This window comes from Cinclus cinclus, chromosome 6 (assembly GCF_963662255.1).
Source record: "Cinclus cinclus chromosome 6, bCinCin1.1, whole genome shotgun sequence".
Classification (NCBI taxonomy): domain Eukaryota; kingdom Metazoa; phylum Chordata; class Aves; order Passeriformes; family Cinclidae; genus Cinclus; species Cinclus cinclus.
The window spans coordinates 22,059,992-22,074,659 of NC_085051.1; the positions used below are offsets into that span (position 1 = coordinate 22,059,992).

General features: G+C 49.1%; 1 protein-coding gene across 1 annotated transcript in view; it reads left to right on the forward strand.

Moving 5' to 3' along the window:
* Positions 1 to 148: 148 nt before the first annotated feature.
* Positions 149 to 14,668, forward strand: part of HSD17B12 (hydroxysteroid 17-beta dehydrogenase 12) — an 80,974-nt gene continuing 66,454 nt past the window's right edge. The window contains 3 exon segments of the mRNA XM_062494562.1: positions 149 to 226; positions 228 to 405; positions 408 to 581. Coding sequence (XP_062350546.1) covers positions 149 to 226; positions 228 to 405; positions 408 to 581 — 430 coding nt within the window.

Sequence of the window (14,668 nt, forward strand, 5' to 3'; positions counted from 1 at the left end):
GGCGGAGCCTCAGCATTTTTATGAATGGGCTCATATGACGTCATAGGGGCGGGAGGAGAGGCCCCGTCTTCCACCAGTCCTGCGAGGTTCCGGGGCCGTGGGACCAATCGAAGTGCGGCAACCGGGTGACGGCCATGCCCGCCGGCCAATGGCGGAAAGAGAGCGGTGCCGACCACGTGGGGTGCAGGCCGCAAGTAGTACGGGGGCGTGTGGCCGCTCACTGCCTGTCCTCCCCTTCCCGGCGCGGCGGGGCCGGGCGGCCCCAGGGCGGGCGGTCCCGGCCGCGTTGCCGGGTTACCCGGTGGCTGAGAGGCCCCTCCGCCAATCGCGGCGGGGCGGGGGCGGGCGCCGTGACGGCTGCGGGGCGGCGGTGGCCGGGAGGGCTCAGTCCGGCCGCGGCAGCCTCCGCAGCATGGTGGCTCCCGTCGTGCTCCCGGCCGCCGGCCTCTTCTACTGGGTTGGCGCGCTGGGCGCTCTCTATGCGGCGGCGTTGGCCTCGTACCGTCTACTGGCCGGGCTCCGCGTCTGGGTGCTGGGTAGCGGCGCGGCCGCCGTGGGGCCGGCGCTGGGCGCCTGGGCAGGTGAGTGCGCGTCCCAGCCGCCCCCGCCGCGGCTCTTTCTCCGGTGCCCCTCCTCGGGACGGGGCTGGGACTTCGTGGGGAAGCGGTCTCGGCCTGGAGGGAATGGGGAGAGGGGGAGAGGGGAACGCGGGCGGAGTGGGGGAGAGGGGAACGCGGGCGGAGTGGACCGGCCCTCCAGGGCACCGGGGCAGTCTGGCGGAGCGCCCCTCGGGCGATAGCCGGGTCCGGGGCAGGCCGGTGTGGGACAGCGGCTGAGGAGCCGGCAGGTTCCACTGCTCTGCCGGGTGGGCCCCCGGCGAGCCTGGAGCCGCTGTTAGACTCCCCACGAAACATGCAGGGCCGGAGCGCGCCGGTCGGGTCGGTCCTGGGAGAAGCACCGATTGTTGGGATTTGTGGGCGGGCGGGCACTGCGTGTTTGGACTTGGTGTCTCCGGGGCGGCCGGGCGCGCAGCGCGGCTCCGGGGCCGCTCCGCAGTTCCCAGCGCGGCCGGTCGGTGCGCGCCGCCCCCTCCGCGCCGGCCTCGCACCTCATCGCTGACGTCAGGCCCGCCCCGTCCCCGCCGCCCCCGGAGGAGCGGCCGCTGCCGGCGCAGCGGGAGCCGGGGACCGCGCGGCCCCTGCCCGGCACCGCGAGCAGCGGCGCTGACCCTGCCCCGGGAGAAGAGCTGTGCTGGAGGACGAGGGAAGAGCCCTGCCGAGAGCGGCGGGCGAACGGCGGAGCGGCGCCAAACTTGTGCCGAGCCCGCCTGCTCCTGCAGCTCGGTTCCGAGCTGCGCTCGGGAAGGGGCTGAAGCACGAGTGGTCCTTCCTGTCGAGGGGGTGACAGTAGCGGTGGCCGGGATGGGGTGGCGGCAGCATTTACCTGTCATCCCCGAAATACAGGAGGGCCGTGGAAGTACTGCAGAGGCTGTTACCAGGGTATTTTCAGTGCTACGCTGCTCTAACTTTTCTCAGTACTTCGATTCTTGGTCATAGGAACCACGCTGGGGAAAGACAGTTTCTTCCATCTGAGTCTGCCACTGCCACTGTGGCCTTGAATGATGAGGCTATAGAAAGGGCTTCTCTGCTGGTGTAACACATCAGGCCAAGGGAACTTTCAAATCTATTCTTGGAAAAGTCATTGTAAAGGGCAAGTCCTGTGCCCGATTTGGAATCGATAAGGTGGGCCACAAAAATAATTGTAATGTGTAAGCGGTGTGAGTTCAAGATGAGATGGCAGTTTAAAAGGATGCAAAAGGTGCTTCCTTCTCTCAAGGGGAGTAGGAGGGCATCAAGTGCTCAGTTGCTGCAGCTGCTTCCAGGTGTCAGACCTGTAGGCAAAGCAGCCCTGCAACAAGCTGGTTGATTGCTGGGCTTGTGACTATGCTCCCCCATCACCTCTACTGCAGCCAGTGCAGAACTTGTATGTGAACATATGGCTGGGTAGTTGTGTGAGACACCAGTAAACCAGCCCTGCTACTGGCAGCACACAAAATGCCAGAGTGTGTTTTGAGTCCTGTGTGCACAGGCTTGAAGTGCAGCAGCCCTGCCTTGGATAAGTTACAGCTTTAGGTACAAATAACTAAGGTTCAGGTCTTCCTTTCAGCTGGAGAAATGTTATGCCTGTTAAACACCCAAACCTTCTTTGACTTTCTGATACTGGTTTTGAATATATTACTGCATTATCACTTGCCTGCTGATGTGTGGTGCATCACAGAAGTCTTGGTGGCCACTTGAACTTGTTTTGCATTGTTTCAAATGTGGAAGTTTGCAGTGCTTGAGCCAAGTGCTAGCTTGTCAGCTGGAATCACAAGCTGTAAACAGCAGATCTTTCCACAGTCACATCTTCAACCATCCAGAGAACTGCAGTGCAAATGCCAAATCCTCTGTCACTGTTTGGTACAAGTGCACACAGCAGCAGGCCGCTGTATGTGGCCAGTGGCTGCTCACAGAAATTGTTCTTTCTCTGCCAAGATTGTGATCTTCAAGGCAAGGGAGAAGAGGAGCACTGGCAGTGCAGCTAAATTCCGTGTTTATTGCTCTGAAGTGAGAGCATTGCTGCAGTGTCAGGGAGAATGGAGCAATAGGGTGATGATGCCTGCTGTCACTGTAGGAAGATGTGGTCATCATGAATTAGGTGTTGTGTGCCCTCTGTGTGCAGCTGATGCAGGTGAGATGCTGCTTTATTGGAACAGCTGCTGTTGTCTCCAGCTGAAATGAGGAAAGGCTGTCTTAGTCTGAATAAGCACTGGGGTAGTTTGCCCCTGAAGTACATTATGGCTGGGCAGGCTCTCAGTTTTCTCTCATGGAAAGGAGGATGGAGGCACAGCTGCAGATATGTTGGGTCACCTTGAGAATTAGCAAATTATTAAGTCATACTGTGGGGAGAAATGCATTTACTTTTTGCTTATATTTTAAAAAACAGTGGTTTTGATGCTAATTGGCTGCTGTAGTTACTGTATCAATGTATTCTTTCTAATGCACAACTAGAGAGCGACTTTATAAAAACCCTAAAACACAAGTCTTTTTAGAAGGACTTCTTACTGCCCTTTAACTCTTCTGCATGTCCGAAATTGGGTTGTAAATTCTTTCCTCATTTTCTCAGAGGTTTTTTTTGGATGCTTATATGCAATTGCTTCTGTCTACGCTCAGTCTAATTTAGTGGTATTTAGAAGGAGGGAGTAAGAGGAGGAGGAACAACAACTATGTGAACTAATAATGTACTCTGGGAAAATTAGGTTTGTACTACTTGAAATGGCACTTCTTTTGACAAAAAGTTTTTCTACAGTTGCAGTTGTGTAAAGGTCTGTATGCAGCTTTTCTGGTTTTCTCTCTGTAGAACGTGCATCTGGCTTGGTTTTTGGCTACTGTACAGTGAAGTACAGTATGGAAGCTGGGTGGATGTCTCAATGTGAGATTTCTGGGTGTGTCTTGAGAGACTATACATTGAAAACTCCTGGGTTGAATGTTCTACCTTTAATGTGCCTCATAAGTTAGTAAAAGATGATAAGAATAGCAGCTCCTGTGATTGAAAAACAGTGTAGCTAAAGAAACCACAGACTCAGTAGGACCAAAGTGCCAAGGAGTCATTCTGAATTCATCAAGAATACAGCAAATATGTGCCTGTTCTCCTGCCTTCCTGTAGGCAGACAGATCTGTTGGTAGTGCTGATTGTTGTGATCCATTGTGGTATTTCCTTAATTTGGATGAGAGTCCTGTTCTTCTCCCATTGATGGTAGTGGCAGGCAGCCACCTTGCTTGTCTGCCATTGAAAATTGGGTGTATTCTGGAGTACAGTGTCTGGAGCAGGGAACTGTCTGCTGCTGTTATAGCTCCCATTTGGAGAGTTGCCGTGCCTCCTATTTTAGGAAGCCGCCTCTTTTTCGGGAAAACATGAAATCATTTTTCTGCTCCTTTCCTTCAGTGACATGGTGAAAATGAATTCAAAATCCTGTCGTAATTTAGACTGGGAGGGACCTCAGGAGGCTTGTAGTCCAACCTGTTTGGAGCAGGGTTGGCTGTGTAATCAGACCTATTCATTGTCTGCAGATAATCAACTTTGTATATTCGAAACACACTGTCAGTGCAAGTTGGATTAACTTGATGCTCTAAAGCATCTAACATCTTGGTTATGTGATTACTTAAACATTTTGTTTATTGTTTTTTCTGTCTCAAATTGCAAATATTTTGATGATAAATGTGTTTTTTTTCCCCTGATTTTCTGTAGCTGAAGCAATGTGTTAACTGGAAATAAAGTTTATTTTGATTGTGTGATTTGCCATGTGACGCTTGAAGAAAAGTCCTGCTTTCTTTCAAGTCTCACAGTGGCTTAGAAAAGCATCCACTTCTTCCCCCAGTGCCTTTGATAGAGTCATGGTTGAATAATCATACATTTAGTGGTTACAAGATGTCTGATAGTGGTGATGCTTCCTCATGTGGTGAATACAGCTGTACAGTTATATTTGGGCCAACAAACGTTGTGAAGATGAGCTTGCCTTAATTAAGCTTCTTGGAGTTTATTCACTAACATGTAAAATTAACTAAATGTGGGCAATTTGCTCTAGGTTTCTTGAAAAAGAATTTGTGAGAGGCTGTTAATCAGGACGATGCTTTCAACTGTCTCTAACTTTCTGTAATTTGATTTTAGACAAAACCCCCTTATTCAGCCTTAAACCATTCTTTTCCTATGTGAATACTTAACAAAAACTTCTTTGAGCAGCAGCAAAGCTGGGTGACCCTCTCTGCCTTCTTGTCAGCTTCTTTTGCTTAACAAGGCTATGCATAGTCTGGCATCTAAAAATAGCAACTTGTGCACAAGGGCCACTGAGGGAGGCATGAAAAATGGATGTAACTGGGTATATGAGCAGTGGAGTAGATACTTCTTTGTGTCTGTGCAGTCAGATCTTTTTAAAACTAAGAATACAGGGGCAATTCCCAAGTTCTTGTTGACAAGTAAGTTGAGATAATAAAAAGCTCTATAAATCAGACTTTATCAATAATCTTATTAAATTAATGAGATGTAATGCTTATGTCAAGAGGAAGAAGTCTAAGGAGAGGACTAGCTGGATTTTGTGCTTGTAAATGATTTGAGTTAGTGTCAATCTGTAAGGTTATGCTTTCTGTGGTCCCTAGAAATGCTGTCTTATGAAACAGACCTTGATCTTTTATAAAGTTCTTGGGGTATCCGTAATGAAATAAGTCAGATGGTAAAATATTTTAGTTACAATTTAAGAACTCCATACAGAGGACATTCACTGCTGATCAGGTGCTGAGTTGCTGATGGCTTTGAGCCGATTTCACAATCAGTGTAGTTTTTCAACTCCTTAGCATCGAGTGAAATAAAGCTCAAAGCTTCTTGGTTTTTTGCAAGTAAGTTTCAATCCTGGTTGCACAAACAAGTGCAGTCTTGCTTTGCAGGTGTTTCACAATGTGCAGTGACAGACCATGTCATAAGTCACTTGCAGATTTAAACAGCCACCCTGGAACAATGTGTGATGAGAGTTTAGTTAGTAGGGAGATGGAGGGGAAGGGAGTTTCAAACTCTCAGTGCTGCTCTCCCTACAGGATGTGAGAGGAAAGGCTCTGCCCAACTCCCCATTTTCCCTGCACAGGAGTGCTTGGCTGTTGTGTGCAGAGCTTTGGGGGGAGCTTTTGGTTATCTCTCATTCTTTAGCTGAATCACTTAGGGATTTATCATCTTCAGCACTTCAGATCAATGGTGAAGTTTTTCTGGCCTTCTTCTCAATTCTGGATGCTACCCTTGTATGAAATAAAGCATGGCACTTGTTAACCTGAAAAGTAATGTTAAGAACATGTGAAAATATTCCAGCTTGCTTGTAAACTAACTTGTGATTGTGACAGCCTAAGTGAAATGTGCAGACTGAACTCAGAGCATGTTTTGTTTTCTTGTATGGCTATTTGCAATCTGCTTCTGAAGGGTAACTGAGGAGCTCAGAGAACAGTCTGATGCAAGTGTCCTAATCCTGTCTGTACTTCCCAGGAATACTGTGCTCCAGCATGTATGGCTTTTTCTTTTCCTATTTGCCATGTAATGTTTCCAAGTATCCATTCTAAATTTTCTTAGTAAAAATTTAGCTGTCTGCCTTCAGTCATCAGTCCTACTGGTAGCTTGTAATTTAGAAGACTTCTGTCAGTGTATCCCTTCAGCCTGTGCTTTGTTGGACTGAGCAAACTTCCAGAGCAGTCCAGGAAAAGTGGGATCTCTGACTGTTTCTCTAGACTCGGCAGCTTGTGCTGTATGGTGTTTGAGGGTTATGTAACTCCTTCAGAGATCTTGCAGCTCGTGGTGAGTCAGGGAGGCTCTCTAGTATTTTATACATAGGCTACTACTATTAACATACCCTAAAATCAGTCCTGCTTTCTAGACAGTAATCTGAAAACATACTCTGCTGTTTTCTACAATTCTGCTCTTTCTGGTCCTTGCTTACTTCTTTCAGGTGTTTTCATTTGCACATGATATTACTGACTGTTAAAAACCTCTGCTTCATAGGATTGCTCAACACTTACTGCTTGAAGTACTCCTTTTTGCACTCTCTGGTCGGAAGAGTAGAGGGAGAGCAACTGCTCAGAGTCCAGATGTCCAGAGTCTCAGTTCTGCTGTGTCCTTGCTGATGGACTTCAGCCCTTCCCTTCTGGCTCATAATGTGTATAACTAGTGTGTATGTGTGGGCACCACTAGCCTCAGCATCAGCCAAGCTCATAAGCTGCAGCTCTGCAGTTTGATTCAGAATATGAATGGACTTTGCCATGTTTAGCTGCAGGAGCAGAAAGATGTATATGGAGGAGGGTTAAATGTTGTAGTACGGTTCTCCACCTGTAAAAAAGAACCCCTTTAAAACCAGCTAATGGTGAGTGGAGGACAGATGTTTGCATTAAGGTGAAAAGAATGCTCATATCTGATAAACAGCCTGAGAGGGAAATGCTTGACAATTTATTAGCCTGAAGATGAATAGCTGTGTTATTTTAAGGTAGCTCATTCTCCCAGTCCTCTGTGTGTTTTAAAGTAGGAATACTTGTAATGGAAACTGGTTACTTAAAACTAGAGAATTTATACAGGGATGTAATCTAGAGTACTATCTTGCTCCGGTTTCTTTGGTTTGCTCTTTTAGCCAGTGTGCTTCCCTCACTTTAGGAAGATTACCTGTGAGGTGCCCTGGTGACAGCAAGCAAAGGCATTGTGTAGGAGTGGTGAACACACAAATGTCTTCAGCAAGGAAGTCCCAGCTGGAATTTTGTTGGGTGTTAGTGCCAGTTGGGTAAATGCCCTCCTGTGTAAGGAGCAAGTAAGCTGGCAGGAGGCCCTGAGGGTCTTGAGGGCAGAGCTGAGAGGGTCCTTTGGGAAAACTGCAGTAGTTCTCTACCTGGGAATTGTTTCTTGGTAGATGGGTGAAACACAATGTTCTTGGTCTTGTGAATATATTAATTTCTAATCCCTTGGGTGAGGATGACCATCTCTGCTATGGAAAGGATAACAGTAAGAAAGTATCTTTCCTGATTATTCTAACAGAAATACAAATGTGATTCTTTAGGCCTGTATATGAACACAAATGTTGGATAAACACTGTAACTAGTAGGTAAAGCACCCATGAATTTGGCTTGCATGGTTTCACTTACCTAAGTTGCTGCTTCTGGCTTCAGATGACTTCTGGTTCTCACTTAGTGATAAGTTTTAGAAAACCTGGGTTCTTAGAGAAAAGCAAAAGATTTTTCAGATTGAGTACATTAATATTTGAAAATTAGGGTAATTCAAGTTTCTTCCCTGTAGTACATTTAATTGCACAAAAGAATTCTACTTTAAATCTGTTATTTTTTGACTCCTGATTTAACCTTAAAATAATATATTGTTTTTCAAATCTGTGGAAGTTTCCAGAGTCCTTGAATGAAAGTCTGGAGCAGTGCACCATCACTGCACTGGGTGAGTCATTAGCAGTGCTGAAATCCTGTTCCACAATATAAACATCTCCAGCAAACATGGGAAGAGCTATATGCAAAATTTCCTACTAAGCTTCTAATTCACTCCTTTGCCCTCAGCAGCAGATGGTGACACCTAGAAGCCTGGGGTTTGGTTGTAGGTTTTGAAACAAACCTCTTGTTCATCAGTTCTTAGAACTGGAGTTGAGACACCCAGAAGCAGAGCCTCAGGGAAAATAGTGCCTGTCCCATTGTTTCTTCTATTTCTTTTCCTATTTTTGTTACCCTCCCTGCTTCTTTCTCTCCTGAGGGTTCTCTTGTGTCTCTCATGATTCAGTTGCTTGTCAGTTGTCGGAGACAGCTGGGTGGCTCAGGTTCAGACATGGTCTATGTACTCGCAGAACTTACTGTCTGGTTGACTGTGCAGATGTGGTTTTGGTTTTATGTTTGTTTTTGTGTTTTTTACACCTCCCTTTTATTTTGCTCTCTTAAGCAATTGTGAGCCACATGTTCTCAAAGGGTGTATTCCATCCGCCATGCCAGAGGGACAGCTGTCTCCACTTCTTGAGGAGCTCTGTACTTACTAGACAAGGAAGAGCAGACTTGAGGAGCTCAGCTCTAGGGCTGTTAATCACAACAATTTTTCCAAAGGATTTTTGTGTATGTTAGAAGGCTACCACAGAAGCAGAAAGGGAGAAAAGCTGTAGTGAGAGAAGGGAAATGAGAGGTGATAAGCTCAATGGGACAAAGGTTTTTGTTGATGATGGGAGGAAATTGTTGTGCAGAGACTGAGTCTGGTCTCCATACAAGGTATGGTCCCTGCTTTTAGATGGAGAGGTTTGCAAATGTGTATGAGGATACAGAAAGTAGAAGGCAGAGAATTATTTCTACAGCTGCTGCTACCCAACCAATGCTTGCTTATGCTTGTGTGGTGCTCTTCCCTGCACTCTACTTCACCACTGGATCCTTGTTCCAACAAGTCCTCTTCCATGTTTCTCTCTGTGACTGGCTGATCTGTTTCTCCAGAACTCTTGCATTTTTCTGAAGTGGTTGGAAGACTGTTTTCCCAAAGGCTTCTGTCCCTTTGCTCCCTTCCCCAAGATTCTTATCCTGCAGCAAAGGTGCTTAATCTATAAACTTGTTATTCTCTATTATTTTGCATAAATATTTTTTGCTTGAAAGATGTATATGTGCCCAGTATTCATTCTGTCTCAGTCCTATCTGCCAAAGAGCTCTTCATTCCCCAGAGTGTGGATTTAGTATGGCTCACAAGTCAGATCTCTAGCAGGAGGGAGAAGATGCAAGGATAGGGCAGTAAAGGATCAGTGCACTGCTGGAAGAAGCTGCTACCCTGACTGCAGTTGAACAAGGGATTAGAGTTAGGATGTCTTGCAGTTGTTCCTGTCCTCAGTTGTCCTGCGTGTACCACCCAGTGTTTGTATGGCATGGCAGAAAGAGATGTGTACTCCTATCAACTTACAGGTGTGCTTAAAAGCAAGTTACATGTCATGACACAAACTCTCTACCTCAGTCTTTTTGTCTTGGTAGACCCGGATCTGTGGCAAAACTTTTGGGGCTCCGCAACTTTGTTCCTAGATTTTGATCTAAAACACTCCTTTTGGTGGACTTGTTCTTCACCTTGAGCATTCACTCTAACCTCCAGAGCCTTGCTCATGTTCCTTTGCACTGGAATCAGTTTGCGACGCTCTCAGCAAACATGGTGTCAGTTTATAAATTAGACGCCTTTGATCAAAAGAGTAAGCATGTGTTTTTACATCATGGCTTTCTGATGTAAAAGTTTGGCATGGAGAGAGAAAGTGAATGGAGAGCTCTTACCTTGCTTTTTTCCTCCTTATGCTGGCACTGAGGTTGGTCTGTTGGTGTGATGAGCTGGTTAAGGAGCGTGTTCTGCAGAAAAATAGTCCCTTGGGGCTATTTAGGCTGTTTTGGTCATATGAATGCAATTGCTGGTGCAACAGAAGGGAAACTTGGTAGTATTATGGAACTGTATATTGAGGATAGTTGAGCCCAGTGGTTAGCTTGAGTTGCTCTGAGACCAGGCTGCTGCCAAAAGAACTGTGGCTGCTCTGGTTGCTGGTTGGGAGCTCTCGCTTCTTCCCTTACATTGCCTCAGTTGATGTGTGGTGGTGGTGGTTAGGTCTACTTGTGTGGCTGACCTCTAACTCTGCAAGGAAGATCAGCTGCAGTCAGCTGGGTCATCTTCGCGAGCTGCCTGAAAAGCAGTTGACAGTCAGATACTGAGGAAGCAGGTTAGGCATGGATGGCTGGGTGATAGCCAGTTTAGCTGCAGGACCAAACTGAACCTAAAACTGCAGGAGGAGCCTGTTGTCAGTTCTGTTGGTTGGTCCCATCTTGATGGGCTGTTCCAAAGTCTTGTTTTGCTTGGTTCTTTGTGTGTCAAGATGGGTGGAATATACCTCTTGTGTATTTGAGTGGATTGTTTGAGTTGCAGAGTATGATTTTGGAAGTCCCTGCTAACAGGTTTTAACTAGCTCTTTTCAAAGACTAGGATAATGGTGTTGTATTGGTTTGATAGTTAGGGTTATTAATTTTAAGAAACAAACCTCCTTGCCATTCCTTCTACAGTTTATAGTACTGTTCTTCCTATGACCTTGTCCTTGGGGATAGACTGGTTGTGCTTGGCTATGTTTCAAATTCTTACTCTGGTAACCAAATTCTTGATGTTTTACAGTGTTTTAAAATGGTGTGGTGGGAATCTGTTCATCTGAAAGCCTTTGTAAGCCAAGAAATTTTAGTAAAATGAAAGAGGTGGATTTCCAATATGCCCTCTATGCAGAACTTTGGTAGCATCTCATCTCAGCTGGATTTATCACTTAGTTGCTGTTGCTGGTTGTGGTTAAATCAAAGTGTAGAATTTCTGATGTAAAACATTGCCTTGGCAACACATGAAAATAATGCATTTGTTCAGAAAAATGTGTGAAAAAATATTCCAGCATAGACTAGCTTGTTTCAGTCACCCTTAGTAAGCTTTGGATTGAAACTGTTTCTTGTGCGCTAACCTAGAATTAGTCTCCTCAAACTGACTTTCAGCACAAATTCTTTACTAAGTGAGGAAGCAGATTTGAGTAACAATATATCTTTTTAAATAAATGCATATTGTTTTAAAGTAGCCTTTACTGTAGAAATTGGTTTATATTTTCATTTTAAAGCTTTACTTTGGGGGGTGAATTAGTTCTATGGGATGCATGTAAGTAAGGGATGCTGATTAAAACTTTTGATTCCCAGTGTGGTACTATATGCACATATTCTTATTAGTTGTGGATTTTCTTCAGTCTCAAGTTTGCAGTTATTCCTAAATCTCAGAGCAGTGATCCTGTTTTTAAAAAGCTATTAACCCCCCCCATCTCCTTCTCTTACTTAAGATGTCTTAGTTCCTTAGATGTAAGCTACTTTCTCCAGCCACAGTGCCCATTTTCAGCAGGGGTGGTGCACCAAAATTCACTGCTGTGATAGTTTGCTCATGCAATGGGCTGCTCAGCCTCTAACCAGGCTATGCTGTGCCCCAGATGGCCTGTGTTTGTCCTGTGCATGTGTTCTGGTGCTTGTGGGACAGCAGTGTTTTTGGTGAGGTGGCGCTGGCTGTCTGAGTGTGTGGGAAGAAAGGTTTACAGGACCTGAAGGAGAGCAGCAGAAATGCTGGAATGGTCCCACTGGTGGTGGTGGTAGGGGGGAACGGACACACGACAGACCTTTGTTCCATTTTTGGGGTCTTGTGAAAGAGGTTAGAAGGATCTGTGGATAATAAATGTTTTTTTCAGTCTAGTTTTGATCAGTGGACTAAAGGTGCCAAGGTCAGTCTATGCAGATATAGTAAAAACAACCTCCATTGCTCTTTCTGGTGTCTGACTTCTAAAGGAGGGTTTTCTCTTGAACCAGAGAGTTCAATTGCTGGCCCCCAGTACCACTCAGAGAGGAGTTGGGGAAGCACTAGTGAAAACCTTTTCTGCTGTGGAACCTATAAAGTTGTCTAAATCAAAGAGTTCTTGAGAAGTTGGGATATAGGGAGTTTGCAAGAGTGAGATGTCAAAAAAGGAAGGAAAGCAGAAAGTAGAAGAGATGGAGCAGGAGGTACCTGAAGTCAAACAGGGGGCCAGAGGGGTACAACCTATTGAGCATCCTGGCAACTGGTGGAGGCTGTTCTCCCTTTATAGCATTGCATCTGTGGATAGGGGATATTGCTGAAAGTTCCTCTGAGCTACCTTTTTTCCTGAGCCATGGCTGCTGGTTTGCTTGCTTGGGACAAGCTGTGAGGAGTCCTGTCACTATTGCTCGAGTGGACTTTGTAAACAAATAGGGCAATGGGGAGAATGCAGTCAAGACTTCAGAAGGAGGTTGTGGTGGACCTTGACGGGGGAGTGCTGCATTTTTTGCTTAACTCTCCGTAGAAGTCTCTCCACTTTGTCAGGGGCAAGGTGCATGTTAAAAACAAGGTGAATGGTGCTGTGTTCGTGTCAGTGTTCCCTGGTGGAGCCGGGGCTCAGTGGGACCTGAAATCCATGCGTAGTGTGGGCTGGCCCGGGGGTCCTTCCCTCTGCCGGCTGTGTGTGCCCTGCTGCCCTGTGTTCGGGACGGGAGCACGCAGGGCTGCTGGCCACGAGTAAGGACGAGTTCTGTGCTGCGGGTGCATCCTGTGCGAAGGCCGGCTGCGGAGACGCCCGTGGGGCAGGCGGCAGCCAAGGAATGCTCTCGGCTGGGCCTTAGTTCAGCTTGGCTCGGGCTGGGCGCGCTGGTGGCCCCGTTGGAGGCCAGGCGCTCGGGCGGTGCCGGGTGCTGGCCGGGAGCGAGGATCCAGCTCCCATGGAAGCGTGCACTCTTGGTATCGGGGCTGATCGCATCCCGCGCCGTGGAGCGGGCGTGCTGGGATCAGCGTCCGGGTACAGGACGTGCTCCTGGCACGCCGGGCCGGGCCTCGCCTCACGCGTGGGCGCGGAGCAGCGGCTGCAGGGCGCCGGCGCCCCCGGTCCGTCCGTACGTCCGCCCGCGCGCCGCGGCGCAGCAGCGCCCCCTGCCGGCCCGCACGGCGCGCCGGAGGTGCGGGCGCTCCGAGCCCTCCCGGCGGGACCGGACCGACCCCGCTCCCGCTGCCTCCGGTGGGCGGCGGGGGAAGCCCGCCCCGCTCCCGGGGGAGCCGCTGTTCGCGGGGGGAGGACGGCCCCGCCAAGGGTTAATGCCGCCTCACCTCAGCCGCCCCGGCCGCGGCGGGAGGGGGCGGAGGAGGAGGAGTGGTGGTGCCGTCACTGCGGCGGCTCCCGCGCCGTTACCTAACCGGTGACATAACGCGCTCCCTCCGCTCCCCTTAAGAAGCGCCTGGGGCCGTCACGGGGGCCGGCTCGCAGACCCTGCGTGGCGGCGGTGGGGTCAGCCAGTGTGAGCCCTGCCGGGAGCGCTTGGCTTCCTCCGCCCGCGTTGCCGCTCCTCCCGGGGCGCCCTGGCTGCCCGCCCCGGGGGACGGCGCGCTGCCCCGTCCGAGAGCCGGGCGGCGGGGGAACGCTCCCCGTGGCCTCCTCCCGAAGTTTCCCGGGCGGCCAGGGAATCGGCGGGGCCGCCGTTCACCGCCGCTCCGTGGGAGCCGCCATCCCGGGGTCGGGGAAGCGCGGCCGCCTCGCGTGACAGGGATGCTGCCAGGGACACTGGCTGGTCCACGTGCGGCCGGGGGGGCCGGGGCAGCCTGCGCCAGCCCATGCAGTGCCCGCAGGCGCTTCCTCTGCCTCCCTGCTCCGCCGGGGAGAAGAAAGTGCACCGAATTAATCGTAGCTGAAACGTTTAAGGAGGCTTGATAGGAGCCTCGTTTCCATGGGAAAATCTGGGGAGTTTTCCACCGGGGGAAATACTGCAAGTTTTCAAGGGCTTGGAGTGAAATATAGAAAGCATCGGGGGGGGGGGGGGGGGGGTTCTTTATTTAGAAACGAGAAAGCAAAAGCAGTGTTGCTGGAGTTCTTCCTTAAATCGTTAAGGCAAGCATCTTTTGCAAAACAGCGCCGATACAAATAAAACAGTCAAGGATTTCTAGAGCGCTTTATCGTAATAAAGTCTCCCTAATGCTTTATGGTAATTTATCGAGGGCATTTCTCCTCAGACAACTGTTGCCCTCATCTCCTGCCCTCCCCCCCCACCCTCCCCCGCCGATGGCTAGAAATACTTAATTAAAGCGAACGTAATTAAGAGCATGGGATGGAAGGAACCTCTGTGGAGCAATAATTACCAAATCTGCTCATTTTATCTAAAACCGTATATATATATACGTTTTAGAGTAAAAAAACCGGAGTGGTATTCAGATTTGCTCAGTTTCCAGCGCCGCACGGTTGCCTTTCGGCGCTGCGCGACCCCTTTTTTTATGAATGGTGGGGCTGTGCTCGATTGAGCAGCCGGGTGCGCTCGGCGCTGCCCGCCGGCTGCGGGCAGAGGGCGCTGCTGGGAGCGCTCGGGGCGGACACGGGCGCGTCCTGCTCGGCAAGGCGCGGCTCGGGCTGGGTCCGCGGCTGCGAGCCCCCAGAGCGACCGGATGGGGTCACGTCTGGTTTAAACACAACTGTCCTTCTGTGTCCCCTTCCAGTGCGAAGGCTAGAGTGCAAAACATGGGCTGGAGAAACAACATACTGGGGAGTACCTCGCACTTGTTCTAAGCAGGGCATCTT